The sequence below is a fragment of the Gymnodraco acuticeps genome, unplaced genomic scaffold (assembly GCF_902827175.1).
Source record: "Gymnodraco acuticeps unplaced genomic scaffold, fGymAcu1.1, whole genome shotgun sequence".
Classification (NCBI taxonomy): domain Eukaryota; kingdom Metazoa; phylum Chordata; class Actinopteri; order Perciformes; family Bathydraconidae; genus Gymnodraco; species Gymnodraco acuticeps.
Genome location: NW_022992180.1, coordinates 34,334 through 50,773, shown reverse-complemented (window position 1 = coordinate 50,773; position 16,440 = coordinate 34,334). Strand labels below are relative to the sequence as shown.

The 16,440-nt window shown below is 41.4% G+C and overlaps 2 protein-coding genes across 3 annotated transcripts; both read left to right on the top strand.

Annotated features, from left to right (window-relative positions):
• Positions 1-4,767: 4,767 nt before the first annotated feature.
• si:ch211-148l7.4 (uncharacterized protein LOC563603 homolog) lies at positions 4,768-8,649 on the top strand. Of its 2 annotated transcripts, none has more exons than XM_034205045.1 (2): positions 4,768-4,927; positions 5,786-8,649. In XM_034205045.1, exon 2 carries the CDS (start codon positions 5,794-5,796, stop codon positions 7,345-7,347), a length of 1,554 nt encoding a protein of 517 aa, XP_034060936.1. In that variant the 5' UTR covers positions 4,768-4,927; positions 5,786-5,793; the 3' UTR covers positions 7,348-8,649. The 2 variants fall into 2 exon arrangements, with proteins under 2 accessions (XP_034060936.1, XP_034060935.1); XM_034205044.1 differs by having other exon boundaries at positions 5,783-8,649.
• A 470-nt stretch (positions 8,650-9,119) lies between these two features.
• On the top strand, positions 9,120-12,079 carry snrpg (small nuclear ribonucleoprotein polypeptide G). The gene is made up of 4 exons (XM_034205046.1): positions 9,120-9,268; positions 9,474-9,496; positions 9,995-10,119; positions 11,861-12,079. The coding sequence occupies exons 1-4, from the start codon at positions 9,237-9,239 to the stop codon at positions 11,909-11,911; spliced, it is 231 nt and encodes a 76-aa protein (XP_034060937.1). The 5' UTR covers positions 9,120-9,236; the 3' UTR covers positions 11,912-12,079.
• The last annotated feature ends 4,361 nt before the right edge of the window (positions 12,080-16,440 follow it).

Here is a 16,440-nt window from a genome sequence, read left to right as displayed (position 1 = left end):
TGGCGGATATCATCCGCCTGCTCCGCTGCCGCCGTCACCACCGAGTTGGCCAGCAACGCGATGTTGTTTGCCGCCGCAGATGCCTGAAACGCACATTGGTGCGCCCGGTCAGCCTGGCGGGCGACATACTGGTCCCTGGGGGAGGCCAACATAGGGCGCCGTCCGGCGATCAAGTTGGCCTGCCTAACCCCACAGAATGCCGTCAAGCTCGGCTCCAGAGCGGGGGTGGTTGGAAAACCCTCCTCTGTGAATCCCTGCACCTTAGTGAAGGGAACAAAGGTGGCCACCGGAGCCCTCAGGGTCCCGGCCATGTCGTCCAGAGCCACCCTCTCCCGTCCTAGGGGAACGGGGAGACCTCTGCATGCTGCTGCTTTGCCGATGATTTCCGGCAGCTCCAGCATAATGCCCCCCAACGCCGGTAGCGCCGTGGCCACGGAGAAGGGGACCGCGTGCTCGGCCGCCACACCCGTACCTCGCTCCGACCCCGTCTCCCCCGTCCGGGGAAGAGGGGGGAGGGGAGAGCCGCATGGCGAGCCATGGAGGGAGACGGGGTAGGAGTCGTCCGACTCCTGCCCCGCACTTTCCTCCAGAGACAGGCTGTCGTCCTTCTGGACGGCCCAGTCGTCCTCCTCAGCCGCAGCAGCTAGAGCGTCCGCCCTTCGCTTCCTGTCGGATGATGGGAGACGAACACAATGTGAACATGCGATCTGCTGGCTGAGAGCCGCGTCCGCGAGCTCTGGCCCCAGGCAGGATTCGCATATTGGGTGCAAATCATAGCTCATGATGTATCCCGTTTTGCACGAGGGACACACGCGGACACTATCATTGCTCATGATTCGATCTTCTTATGCTTCAGTAATGCTGGTCGCTGAAGAAAAGAGGGAGCAGATTGCCGGGCACCCTTCCTATTTATACCGGAAGGAGGCCCGAGGGTGGGGCCCGTGCACCTGGCGGGTGGGCGTGGACTACAAGTGTTTCAGTGCTGCGCGGGGGCGCAGAGGGATAACCCAATAGCGATAGCCTTAGAGGGCGAAGCCATATACGAAATAGAACCGCACGTTCATGACAGCATGGTAATGATTTGTTATTATGATGGATTTGATATTAACGAGGCGGCAGTTAGCAGCTAGCGGCTAGCTAGTCATTATGCTAATGTGCATAAATCGTTCTTATGTACTTATATTACGCTGTAACAGGATCTAGTGAACAGAGCTTCATTTAGCATGAAAGAATGATTGCACTTATTATTATAAGTATATATATATATATATATATATAGCCTACTTATAATAATAAGTAATATTAACTTTATTTAATATAACATTTACGGTACAAGATTTAATCATACAGCCCATGTATGATAATGAATTATAGCAAACATGTGCAATATATCCATTATTACAGCTCCGTGGGATGGCAGTAAGACGATATGGGTCCGTTCTTATTGTGCATCCATGGGTAAAGATAAAAGCAACTCACATTGGTTTTTCAAACAGCATCTCTGTAAACTACGTGTATTGTATTCACTGAATTTCACTCTCTGCCTTTAACGGCTCGTTGTAGCTCCAATAGCTCCAGCCCCCACCCTTCCTGTGAGCACAGTGTGCTCTGATTGGTCGGGACACGTAACATGAATGTGCCGGGCGGCGCGGTCCCGTGGGTTAGATGCGCGTTCATAATGCAGAGGGAAATAACTCTCAGAATAACGTTATTAGCACATTATTACAACTTGAGGAACGAATGTTTTTAATAAGGGCTATACAAGTGTTCATACTGGGTAGTTTATTTAGTTTAAAAAACATTATCCAACGATTTACAGACCACTCTTTCCCCATGTAAGTCAATGGGAAAAAGTGTTTCCGGGCCTGGCAACCAAACGGAAGTGTAGTACCGCCGTTTGGCCAGCACGAATATTTTCATCTGAGTCCAGCGCACTTCCTGGGGGCTTGCTTGTTTGAGACAAGCGAGACCTGCGCAGTTGCGATCAACGTCTTGCTAGTGCGTTGCATGATGGTTAGTCATTTTGTCCGACTTGCTCTGGAGGCCTGCATACATGAGACGTTGAAATCTCGCGGGACAAAGACGCCCGCAGCCTTGAGAGCGAGGCACGGCGAGGCGGCGCAGTTCCTCTCCACGGGCTGCGGAAGCGAAATGCTTGATGGGAAACGACTCGATGGTATCTCGAGCTGAGCGCTCATTGGTGGTTTTTACCAGGTACTGGTGATGAAACTCTCCAATTGGCTCGGCAAAAGTTTGTTGTTGTTTAGTGTCAGTTTTACGTCGCCACTTCCATTCACATTTTTCATCATTGTTCCACAATGTTTATCATCATTAAATTAATATCCATATATGTTATACTATACTTGCACTGCTTACCGTTTCATACTTTATATATCTTATCATATTCATACACACTGTTCATACTGCTCACAGGCTGCTGTGTATATCTAGTGTATTCATACCCCTCACTGTTTATTCATCATTCAATTCATTCTATATTTTATTCTGTCTATTGTTTGTGTACATTACTTTTCACTTTACTGCATTTCGTTGTCTCAGTACCTGTAATATGTGCAATAACAATAAAGTTGAATCTAATCTTGAGCAGGAACAAATGTATTTACTTAGTACATATCTGACATTAACGAGTAAACACATGTGCATTCTTTATAAATGCAAACCGAGTCAAGCCGACTCCGGAGGTGGCGGTATGCACCTTAAAGTTGTTTGCAATCCGCCAAAAAACCGAGAGAAGCAGAAGAAGAAGACGAAGCCGACTCCGAGCTGTCCGACTTCAGGCGAGCTTGTTGAGACTGTCACTACCCGATCCGTCCCCCTGCCCGATCTGTACTGCGCATGTGCGAGATGGTCCGCCATATTGGAGAACTCCGGACGGCAACCCAAGAAGGACACTTGACACAGTGGCCGTTTCTCAATCGCGAGGATGCTGGCTTGGTAGTCGCGTACTTCCAAGTCACTTCCTTCAGAAACGAAGCAAGTATACTTCCAAGCCACGGCTACGGAAAACGAAGAAGAATGGAACAGGCTAACAAGTGTGCCACTCTCTCTAACGGTTTCAACATAAACTGTACCAAAAATAAATACCTCACGATGTCTATCTAATTATGAACTTGCTTTACTTTCACGGAACACATTTTTCGTGATAACAAACAAATGTAACAAAGTAACATATTTACCAACACATGTTCTACGACACTACATACTTACATTTAAATGTGTGCTGGGTCGGTTCAGCCATTCTCCGCAAGGGTTTTTTAAATTGGTCCGTGCGCAAAGCATTGTGGGGATTTTAAGGACGCGAAGTCTACCCATGTGCAGACTCGAAATTTCCCCCAAACCAAGGACGCGGCCTCGGTGGAATTCCAAGTATGCTGGAGATTGGAACTGTCCTTCGGCGGCACTCGATGGCGTAGCATCCTTGAAATATTGGCTTGGAAGCCAAAATCCTCGCGATTGAGAAACGGCCAGTGGCTTTTGGCAAAGCTGAAAAATAAAACTCGAGAGAGATGAGTTATTGTTATTACAACGTGACTTCTCTATTATTTAACAACTCTTTTTATTGGGTTCTTTTATTTGGGGTTGATTACATTGTCAGAATAAGTGAGAAATGGATTTAACTTCTGTTAGACAGCTATCATACTGATTCTGAATAAATATTTACTGTGAATGTATGCAAAAATGTATGGCATATGGCTGTCTAACAGAAGTTAAATCCATTTCTCACTTATTCTGACAATATACTTAACCCCAAATAAAAGAACCCAATAAAAAGAGTTGTTAAATAATAGAGAAGTCACGTTGTAATAACAATAACTCATCTCTCGCGAGTTTTATTTTTCAGCTTTGCCAAAAGCCACTGTGTCAAGTGTCCTTCTTGGGTGCCGTCCAGAGTTCTCCAATATGGCGGACCATCTCGCACATGCGCAGTACAGATCGGGCAGGGGGACGGATCGGGTAGTGACAGAGACCTCCCCCGGCTGCGATCGGCTATTCTCGTCTACTTTCGAGGCGAGCCGCAACGCGTCTCAAACAAGCCTACTATGTATTGAAGTCAATGGAGAGAGAAAGATTATCTTTTGATCCCGTTTGAATTGTGCAACGAATTACACATATGATGTTTGTCAATTTCAAAGATAATTTTGCCAGTAAAAAAAATAAAAATGTGCCGTAAGACTGTGAAGTAACACATTTTATTGTGTGAAGCACTCAATGAACTACAACTCTGGTCTTGCACCAACACCAAGATGGCCGTCACGTTAGCACATTTCACCTCTTTCTTTCAGAATGAAGCGAAAAGTATTAAAAGAGGTGAAAATCACTACAAGTCTGGCCATGTTGAGAACTGTACACACAAAAGGGGAGTTAGTCGGTTCCAGCATGCGGGACCGGCTTTACAAGGTTTCGGTGAGTAACACGAATGTAATGTGTAACGTTAATGTCAGCTAGCTAAATTCACCTATGCGACTCTGGGATTTGTAGTCTTTCTAGTTGCGTATTTTTCATAGTCTTATATTTCAACAGTTTTAAGACAAACTGTGACTTTTTTGACATGGAAATTATCTTTTAAATTGACAAACATCATATGTGTAATTCGTGGCACAATTCAAACGGGATCGAAAGATAATCTTTCTCTTCCCATTGACTTCAATCAGACTTCAATACATCATTTTTCAGAAATAAGGTCCCATGGGGCGGAAGTAGATGGGCGTGACTTCGCCAGGTGGCGCGTGGGCCGGAAGTGACGCTGACGGCTCAGAGTTGTAATGCTGCCCATAAACTTCGGTTTCACTTCTGCAGCCATGTCGGTGTTATTTTCGGTAACGAAAGCATATGTTACCGAGACAAAACGTCTGAATCCAGCCCGTTGTGAAGATAGCCTTCGAGTTGCACCTGTCTGAGGGCCAAGGTAAGATATTTTAAGTACCATAAGCTGCATTTCTAACACGTTTGTGTAATTAGCAAAGGGCTAACGTTAGCAAACACGAAGCTAGGCTGTAGTTGAGCTGCACCGATAGTACATTCCTGAAACGGTAACATTGAATTCTCACTATGGTTTATGGCCCTTAGCTATTAGGCTATTATTCAACTCGTGTTCTTTATTGCTGCCAAATGAAACCTAGCTAAACATTGTTGATAACATAAGCAAGGAAAAGGAACAAGCTAGTAGCTTCCCCTTTCCTACAAAACTTCACACACGTTAGCTGTCTCACTTCACTGTCAGGCAAGAGCAGCTTCAATTTCTTTCTTTTTAATGCTGCATGCTTTAGCCTTTTCTTAGGGCTCTTGTATTGTTCTGATTTCTGAGGTTCTGACGACTTCAACTACTTCTCACAATTGTAATATATAGATATATATATAATCCAAAGTTAGTATATTTCTGTTTCATGATGAAATTGTGCTGAGTATTCCAATTGATTCAGTATTCTTTCCGTTGTGTATTATTAAAATACTCTAGTGATATGTCTTTCTACTGTGAGTTTGTATATATTTGCTGTTATGGTTCATTTGTATTATATTATTTATCTTATTACGTATTTTAGATATTTTTAACTCCTGTATATTGCTTGACAAAATCATTTCCCAATTTGGGGTGAATAAGACAAGATAAGATGGACCTTTATTAATCCTCGTGAGGAAATTCAGCAGTTTAAGCAGCAACAGAGTGAGAATGAAAAGCAGGACAGTACACACGAGGATAATACAATTAAAGATAAAATAGTGTAAGAAAGTAATAAGGTATCTACTTCTATCTCCCCTAAAGCAGAAAGGAGGATGGATGGGGTCAGCTGGAGCACCACTCGGGCGGCGGAGTCGTTCAGCCGCTCGGGGGCGGCAGCAGACACTCTCTCCAGGCTTGCCAGCTTTATTGCACGGGCTGACACAAAACAGCACACTCAAAACAAGAGGTCCCCTTATGGCTGTCCAGAATGTGGTGAGGGCTTCCTTTATGGGACAGAACTGTTGCAACACCAGGAACTAAAACATGCATTACCCAAGCCTCACCGGTGTCCGTCCTGTGGGCAGGAGTTCTCCCTAAAGTCGTCCTTGCAGCTACATAAGTGCAATCATGATGCTTCCCCATGTGAGGTTTGTCATGGAGAGTCACAGCTGGGCGCTCCGTGCCCTACATGTAGGACCCTCAGCTCAGATCCTGGCAGGCCGCAGGACAACTCGCCTCACCGCCAGACTCACATGCTGGATGGTAGCCCTTACGCATGTGCCCCGTGTGGGTGGGGCTTTAATCAGAAGCAGGCTCTGCTGCACCATCAGCAAGCTGGTTGTAGTGAACCACCTTCCCCTTCAGACGTAGTTGATGCAAGTAGCCTTCCAGAGGTTTCCCCACCAGTTTCTGAGGAAGACTCTGCCCGCTCTGACTCTTCAGACACCCATTGGCCTGTCAGCAGAGCGGTTAATGGTTGTCAATTCTGTTCGAAAATGTTCCACACAGAGGCTGGACTGCAGCGCCATAAACAGACTAACCATGCAGAGAAGCTGCTGAAGCCTCCTCGGGGACAAAAGATCAAAGCTGCTGGTGGAGAAGTGAGGAAAGGAAGGAATGACAAGGTGAATGGAGATTTAATTAAAAGGCCAAAATCCAGTAGGAAACTTCTAAACTGTCGCTCTTGTGACATGGTTTTCACTAGCACCTCTAAGCTGTACGTGCACAGAAAAGAGAAACACAGCAGGGAGAAAATAATTTTGAGTGAACCAAAGCCGATCATTAGAAAGCGCAGGAGAGGAGGAGCGTATCCATGTCAGGTCTGCGGGAAAGTCTTCGTCCATCATTTGTCACTTAGGGCACATTACAAACAGCACACAGCCTCAAGCTTCCCCACAAGCCAGCCTGTAGAATGTACCACCAAAGAATTATCAGATAATGGATCAAATAAAGTAAAAAGCAGCACAACGGAACACAAGATTGCTAAAGCTGGTCGAGGGAGGCCCAGGAAAATGCCCAGGACAGAGGAAAAGGTTACTAATCCAGGGAGTTGCTCAGAAGTGCCGACAGCCGAGGAGGAGGAGGAACTGGAGAGCGAATTTCCATGCCCCTCCTGTGCAGAGGTTTTCTCTCTGCAGTCGCAGCTGAAGGAGCATGTGGAGCTGCACCAGTCCGCCCTGAAGAGGAGGCAGTGCAGTGTCTGCACACACGAGATGGATACGTGCAAATGGCCGGGCTCAAAGCGGCAGAGGTTGTACCACTGTGTGCCGTGCCAGCAGGGCTTCTCTGCACTGGACTCTTTCCTAGAACACTGTCAGGAGCACCTGCGAGTCAGGGTGGAGGAGGACAGCATCACTGAGGGCTGCACACATCACAGCAAAGCCTGACATCCACTGTGAATGTTAGCAGAGATCCACTTTTTGCCTTGAAGGGTTTGAGAGAGAGTGATGAAATGTTATTGATTCACCTGTTCATTGATTAAGCATTCATAACATCTTGTTTTATACCCACGCTGTTGGTTTAACGTCATCCATATCAACGCTTCAAGAGAATACATTGTTAAAGGACCATACAATAATTTGTGCATGTTTCTTGGCCTTTCAATCACATATACTAATGATTGCTACATCAAATGTTTCTTTTACAGTACAGTATGTCAATCAATTTGAAGAAGGTGATAATTCAGTTTGGTAATTTACCTTTTCCCAGCATAAAATGCATTTCAAAATGGATCACTAGTTTGCTTAAGTGATTATGGGACCTTAACAAATCTCAGATTTTAATCTGCATTAGCAATATCATTTGTGAAACCAATCACAACAGAAGTAAAAGTTGGCATTGCTAAAACGATTTGTCATTAAAACATTGAGCACAAATATGAATCATTTCAGCTTTAAAATGTAATGAACACACTCTAAAGCAACAGGTCTACTGTAATGAATAACCTGTCTAGCAAGTGGTCATACTGAAAGGTTGGGGGAAAACACCTGTATGCTCCTTAATACAGTTGTGCGTTTAAGTTTGCTATCTCCACTCTATTTGCCTGTTCCTGCTGCCAGTGTTATTGGAAGCTCAGGACATTGCCAATGCAATGCTGCAGATATTTTGTTTGCTAGAGACACTTTTTTACACCAAACATCTAGAGTGCTTAAGCCAAGTAAGATATATCTGAGGTCAGCTATGTCTTTACATTGTTTTTCTTTATTAGATTTGGCAATAATTAGTCACCAATTGGTGGGGACTCTGGTGTGTCACTGGCTGTATTGAAGCACTAGATATAAATATAGTGCTTTGAAATCCTAAAGTACGAGATCTTTTTGAGGTTCCAACATGTGTAAGTTATTGTCTTTATCTACAAAATAAAGTACAGTTGAATAGCTGCCATGGGAAGCCTTTCATCACAGCCTTTCTTTTTAGCTGCAATGTACTTGGTGATATTATCTATGCAAACATGAATGGATGGCAGCCCTTCAGTGTGTGATGCTTGATAAGTGCGCTTTGACGAATGGACAAGGATGAACATCAGTTGTTTTTGTTATTTTCTAAGAGGTTTCGGCTACTGTTTTCAAAGTAATACTGTGAAAATGTAGAGAAAGATTGAATAGGTTTTAAAGCTTCTACGTTTCACGGTGTTTAGTAAATGAGGTTATGGCTCTTAATAGACAACAATTAAAACTATTCTCATTAAATATTTTGTCTGTCCTTTATACTAATGTTGTGTATACAGTCACATTTTCCTAACAATGGTAAACGTAGTGCTCATTACATGTTTGAGCTCTTTATTTTAAATTGTATGCATATGTCCGTTAGTTGCTATCACTTAACAATGTTAAAAACTACACTCAGTTTAGAGCAGACACAAAGCTGAATGACTGACAAGTGGGGATCACCTGGATCAATCAGAATGAGAAGACCTTTATTAGTCCCACAGAGGGGACATTTACATTCAACATTACATTAAACCGTGTTTATTAAATAAAATGTATTTAAGTTATTTTGCAAGAAGGTTTTACATTTAGGTGATGCCTTAATTTGCAACGTTATTCAAGCTTATCTTGTGCTTTACCTGACTTTCGTTCCGACTGTTTAGTTCAGAAAATATATGAAATGAACGAGCAGGACTGTCTCCTCCCGGCCTTACGGCGGCGCTCTTAGCATTTAGTAGCGACAGGAACTTCCGGTTGCTCAGCGCACGTTTTCCTTCCGCAGTATTGTGAACGACTGAACGACGAACATTCAAACAACTGAGTCGGTTTTTAGAGAAAATACAGACAACATGAGCAAAGCACACCCCCCAGAGCTGAAGAAGTAAGTATTCGGGTTTGTTTAAATGAATATATAACGTATACTGTAATTTGCTGACGTTTTATTCTTTAAAATGATACCCGTGAAGTTACCCTGCTACGTTGTTTGCCAAGGAAGCTAGCTAACATTAGATAGCCGGTCCGAATGCTAGCTTAGTAGTTATCGTCTAAAAGCCTCTAACATAACTCTAATGTTTTTCTTTCTACAGATTCATGGACAAGAAGCTTTCCTGTGAGTATACTCAAAAGCCAATATTCAAGCCTACTTAAATCGTTCAAATTACAGCCTTTAACCCTTGGAAAGCACTCGTTTAAAAAGTACAATAGGCGAAGAAACAATATGAAATCATTGAAGTTGTAGTGTTTACATAAAAATGGGTATTTTGTATGTAATATATTTGCAACATAAAGTTTAAAAGTATACTTTCTAGAATGTAGTTTACAAATGATTTACTTTGCTTGTTTTGTTCATGTTGAACAAAACTGTAAAATAATTGAAACCGACTGATAATGCAAAGAGCCCACAGACATAAATCCTTCTGAGCAACAGTTTATCAAGAATAGAAGCAATCAACAGTTGATGGTTAAATACACTCAAAGCTTATCAAAATGTGTGCAAGTAAAACAAAACTGGCAACCTATAGCATCTTAAAGCTTCCCAATTAAAAACGAAAGGTTAGTGTCCCCCTTAAAATCATGCAATATTAATCAGATGTATTTTGTCCTTCAGTGAAGTTGAATGGAGGCAGACATGTGCAGGGCATCCTGCGTGGGTTCGACCCCTTCATGAACCTGGTGGTGGATGACTCTCTGGAGATGGGCCCAGGTGGACAACAGAACAACATCGGCATGGTGGTCAGTATCTCAGCTTTGTTTTTCTGATCGTCAACAAATTCTATGTAAGAGCTAAGCTGTATTCAAAACCAATCATTTCTACTACTTAGTGCAATATACTACATTTTATTCTGGTGGTATAAATGCTGTTTATTTATAAGTAAGGTGGCCACTAATGGCGCATTTTCACTGCAGGGCCTAGCGCGGCTTAGTACGGTATAGTTAGGCCTTGGTAGGCCAGGCTCACTTTATGCTGCGTTTCCATTACTGTTTAGTAGCTGGGGCAGTAACTATAGTAACGCAGTGTAGGCGGAGCCGTGACTTCATCTTCAATGCGAACCACAAAGCCAAACATTAGCTGTTAGCACTCAGAGCTCACAGCTCCTCATATCTGTTCAGAAACTAGACAAAAGTTGTTGGCCCGGAAAGAACCACGATTTTGGAAGGCCAGAAAAACGGAAACGTTAGCCGGAACTACCCCTAGTGGAAACGCAAAAAAAAACGGGCCTCATATCATTCGTAGCCTGAATTATATAACATTTTATACCTAAAAACATGGCGAAAATTGATATTATATTCTGCCCGCTGTGAGGGACCGGTGAACGGAGCAAAACACACCTTTAGACGTCACCTAACACATTTAGCTATGGCATAGTCGTATATATATATATATATATACATTGAATTATTCAATTTGATAATATGTAATCAACATCACTCCCAAAAAAAATAATTAATAACAAAAAACATTTAAAATAAAAAATATTCATAACTCATATTCGAATACATGAATAATTATTCGAATACCTGAATCATTTCGAATATTCGATTAATCGTTCCCATCCCTAATAAAAAGAGATATCCAAAATCCCTTCTGTAAAAACTTTAGATTCTAATATGACTACAAAATGAAATAAGAATTTTGAACCTGGCTTTATGCAACGTTCAGATTTGTGTTCCTGAAATGTATTAAAATATGCGCATATTTAATGAGAATATGGCTCATATGCATATTTAAACAACTTGTAATACAAAAAACAATTGTCTTAATGTAAGTAATTAACTGGAGACATTTCTACCTGAAGTTAAAAAAATGACCCTATTCACCTGTAGTGTCTCGCCTTAACACGAAAAAGCATAGCAGTTCAACTTTTCTGACATGTCCACTGAAATCTGCGTTACGGCACTTTCACCTGACTAGCAAGGTCCAATAATATCAATATATACAAAAACGGTGGTATTAATTTAAATTCAATTAATATATAATTTCTAATGCCGACATAAACATATTTTCTCAAATATGAATATGTGCTTAAGCAGCTCTTGCAAAGAGTCATAAAAGTACTCTTTAGATTAAAGTATTTTAGTAAAGAAGTAATGAATACAGGAGTTATTTAATCCTTCTGGCAAGGCATAAAAAACACAAGTGTACTGTACTAGCATAATGTCTACACAGGGTGTAGTAAAAGCAGCACGTTATTCACAGAACCTTCACGATGTGTTCAGGGACAGTAATGAGTATCAGCAGAGAAGTCAGCTGTACATATGCAACGAACAGAGCCTAGCATAGCATCTCTGTAGTTATGCAAGTAAAACTGAAGAAACTAGACTAGAAGTGTCAAAATATACTAAACAGTTGTGCACATGTAGCATTGGTGAAATACATTTGCATTCTGGTTAATTGTGGAGGTTATGACAGTGACGCATGGAGAAAGTCTGTCTTTAATAAACAGTGTTAACTCTGTGTTCTCATGTTTCGCAGGTCATCAGGGGAAACAGCATCATCATGTTGGAGGCCCTGGAGCGAGTATGAGAGGAGAAAAGAATGATCCACACTCTGTTTTGAAAGAGGCAATGCGTTTGTGTCTTTGAACTGTAACATGTGTCATCTGATTTCCATTGATGTGGATGTTATGTTTTGACATATTTTGAATTGCGTGTGAGATATTGATCTTGTGAATAAACCAGTTTTTCTTTGTAAGTTGTCTGTTTAGTTAACTAATTCCAGAGTATTAACGTCAAATGTTCTTTATTCATGGTACTGTAGATTATGTTTCTGTTCAGGATAATATCAACCCTGCATTAATCATGAGAATTAGGTCAACAATTGCATTGGTTGAATGTTTGGCAATTAAAAATCACATACAGGTACAATCCCATGAAGCCCCCTCCAGCAAAGTTGTTTAACTTTCAAAGTCAGAGCCAGCTCCAGAACAGCTGATAGCACTTTTGCACAAGATCCTTCATAATGCTCGTTTCCAGTGCAATGATTAACGGTCTCTGTCTGAGGTGGGCTCCTCCTCTCAGCAGAAACTCCTCCAGGTGTCCTCTCAGTTGACATTGAGCAGTAGCTGCAGGACAGCCACACTGCTTTCTCAATACATTCTGTGCCTGGATATTAAATAACAAATATATAATAGTCCTTTTTTTAAACCTGAATCAAATGTGTATATATAGATATATTAACAGTTGGCAGTTATGGAAATAGCCACAGATATAATAAATATAAGCTAGAAATAAGCACACGCTCTATGAAAAACTGTCTTATTGTATTTGGCTAAACCATGGATGAGAGACAAAACTACATGTGAACTTCTGAAGGAAACGGGTTGAGTGTGCTTTGATCAACATATATGGGGGGAAAAATGCACCTGTGACGCACTTAGTAAATATGGAATGCTGTTTAAGCCAAAATTAAATACATACATATATAAATATGCCTATGAAATAAATAAGGTTATGAAATACATTCTGAAATAAATAAACAAGGCAATAAATATATATAAATGTACATTTAAATACACATTTATTTCAAGAGATTTTATTTCATAATGCCACATTTATTTATTTCAGGGGACTTGTATTTCATAATGCCACATTACATTTACATTTCTTGTATTCAAATGAACGGGGCGTGGTTAGATCACTGATCCAGACCAGCGCCATATAGAGAGTTAAAGACTATAATTAAACAATCCAAAATGTAAACATCTTAAATAGAGATAAAATAACATTACAAAAAGTTGAAAATATACATAGATAGTGTGAACAGCTTACCTGCCTTGTTAACATATACATGTTAGGTTAATGTTGCCTTGGTTAAAGAGCCTGTTGCTGTTTATTGCTTTGAATTCTTTAAAACAAATATTATCTTCTTAAACCTGTATGGTAGTCAGGAGCATCACATCCTAATGTTTGATATATTTAGAGGGAGGGAAGGAAGGTTTCAAAATTCTGATTAGATACATTTCTACCATTTCTTTAATTCATGGTGGTTTCAGTAATCCTATGGTAATTGAGGACACAAGTAATCTAAAGTACTAATGTAATCTTTATGACTTTCAGAAAGGACAGGAGACCCACAGGTGCCTATATCAATGATTGTCAACTGACAGCACAATGAGTCAAAGGGCTAGCAGCAGCAGCAGCAGCATGATGATGATGATAAATGTGTTGTTTTAGGAACATCCATGTAAATACACTGAAAATATAAACGCAACACTTTTGTTTTTGCTCCCATTTCTCATGAGATGAACTCAAAGATCTAAAACATTTTCTATAAACACAAAATAACCATTTCTCTCAAATATTGTTCACAAATCTGAACAAATCTGTGATAGTGAGCACTTCTCCTTTGCCGAGATAATCCATCCCACCTCACAGGTGTGGCATATCAAGATGCTGATTAGACAGCATGATTATTGCACAGGTGTGCCTTAGGCTGGCCACAATAAAAGGCCACTCTGAAACGTGCATTTTTTCTTTATTGGAGGGGTCCGAAAACCTGTCAGTATCTGGTGTGAGGGGTAGGGTTAGGGTTAGGGTAATGTTGTGAATCGAGTGGCCTGTGTTCGTCGTCCATAACATACGCCTGCCCATACCATAACCCCACCACCACCATGGGCCACTCGATTCACAACATTACCCTAACCCTATACTATATATACAAGTGTACAGCAGTACAGATCGGGCAGGGGGACAGATCGGGAAGTGACAGTCACTACCCGATCTGTCCCCCTGCCCGATCTGTACTGCGCATGTGTGAGATGGTCCGCCATATTGGACAACTCCGGAAGGCAACCCAAGTAGGACACTTGACACAGTGGCTTTTGGCAAAGCTCAAAAATAAAACTCGAGAGAGATGAGTTATTGTTATTACAACATGACTTCTCTATTATTTAACAACTCTTTTTATTGGGTTCTTTTATTTGGGGTTAAGTACATTGTCAGAATAAGTGAGAAATGAATTTAACTTCTGTTAGACAGCTAATCATACTGAATAAATATTTACTGTGAATGTATGCAAACATTTATGGCATATGGCTGTTGATAGGCTAGTTTGAGACGAGCGAGACCGATGCAGACCTGCGCAATTGCGATCGCCGTCTTGCTAGTGCGTTGCATGATGGTTAGTCATTTTGTCCGACTTGCTCTGGAGGCTCGCCTACATTGAAATCTCGCGGGATAAAGACGCCCGCAGATTTCAGAGCGAGGCGCGGCGAGGCGGCGCAGTTCCTCTCCACGGGCTGCGGAAGCGAAATGCTTGATGGGAAACGACTCGCTGGTATATCGAGCTGAGCGCTCATTGGTGGTTTTTACCACGTGCTGGTGATGAAACTCTCCAATTGGCTCGGCAAAAGTTTGTTGTTGTTTTGTGTCAGTTTTACGTCGCCACATCCATTCACATTTTTCATCATTGTTCCACAATGTTTATCATCATGAAATTAATATCTATATATTTGATACTATACTTGCACTGCTTACCGTTTTCATACTTTATATATCTTAGCATATTCATACTGTTAATGCTGTTCATACTGCTCATAGGCTGCTGTGTATATCTAGTGCAGGGGTTGGCAACCCGCGGCCCACGGGCCGCATGCGGCCCTTTAAGCCCTCTGCTCTGGCTCCCTTGAGTTTAGACAAAAATAAGAAGGAAATAAAATAAAAGTATTTGTAGGACTATTTATATTGTGTTGCATGGTTGAAATCTTTTTCGTATCTTGTATTTTGAGGTGATACTGTGACACAAACATAAAAAACAAAACGGTTTTAATTAGGTCAACTAAAATATGCGTCACATCCTGCTACGGTCCCGCGCGAGCGCCTTTTCTTGGAGGCGAATAACCTGACCCCCGGCTCGATGAGCGAACTATGGATAAATCAAAGAAAAGTACCGGAGGAACACAGGATTTAATTCTGTGTGGACAGAGTTATATGCTTTCACAGCAAACGATGCTGGTTTACCGGTATGTTTGATATGTAGAGAGAAGTTGTCAACGGTGCTGCAGCCTTTACATATCGAGGAACAACACGGGAGAGGAAGACAGCTGACGATCTTCAGTCATAATTCAATGGGGTATGTCATTTATTTCAGAAAACACTTTTTGTTATATTCCATGGAATGCTCTTAACGTCCCGATAGCAATGAATATATTAAATGCTTTGACAATAAATACATACAAAAATTAATCTCTGGAAGCCATAGCGCTGTAAAAAACACGACCAATCATCTGAGCCGGCCCGGCTAAAGTAACTGGATGGCCTACCTGCCTGTCAGCCTTCCATCTGTGCACAAACTTATCTCGTGCCCTCATTGGTCATGTGCGCGTTCGTGTGTGTTGGAGGAGGGGCTCTGTGAGGAAGTCTGAAGGAAGAGGCATATTCTTTCAAATTCTAGCGCACTCGAGCTGGTTTCTCCATTCTTACCTACCTTTAACTCTTTTTAGGGTGCTGCTATATGTTTTATTTATTTCAAAGTGGGCCCATTTTAATAATATTTGTTTTCCCCTTCAAATGTGCAGAGGACTCCCCAAGTGCTGTGTTTAATTTATTTTAAAGTAGGCCTGTGTATTATTTGTAATTCTCCTTATAAGAGTTCTTTGTTTCTTATTAGAGGTTAACAGTTTTATATCATGTAATAAATAGCCTAATAAATGCAAAAAAACTGTAGTTTTTGTCTGATATAACAATAAAAAACTATGTAATATGTTTTGCGGCTCCAGACAAAAAATGTTTTGGGAAAAAGGAGCAAAATGGCTCTTTTGGTCAAAAAGGTTGCAGACCCCTGATCTAGTGTATTCATACCCCTCACTGTTTATTCATCATTCAATTCATTCTATATTTTATTCTGTAGATGGTGTACATTACTTTTCACTTCACTGCTTGTTAGAAGCTAAACTGCATTTCGTTGTCTCAGTACCTGCAATATGTGCAATAACAATAAAGTTGAATCTAATCTTGAGCAGGAACAAATGTATTTACTTAGTACATATCTGACATTAACGATTAAACACATGTGTGCATTCTTTATAAATGCAAACCGAATTTCGAGGCGAGCTG

Excerpts from the sequence above, each read along its gene's own strand:
- si:ch211-148l7.4 (XM_034205045.1), top strand. The coding sequence starts at position 5,794 with ATGGATGGGGTCAGCTGGAGCACCACTCGGGCGGCGGAGTCGTTCAGC.
- snrpg (XM_034205046.1), top strand. The coding sequence starts at position 9,237 with ATGAGCAAAGCACACCCCCCAGAGCTGAAGAA. Across the intron at positions 9,497-9,994 it reads CATGGACAAGAAGCTTTCCT|TGAAGTTGAATGGAGGCAGA; the intron begins GTGAGTATACTC and ends TTTGTCCTTCAG. Across the intron at positions 10,120-11,860 it reads AGAACAACATCGGCATGGTG|GTCATCAGGGGAAACAGCAT; the intron begins GTCAGTATCTCA and ends CATGTTTCGCAG.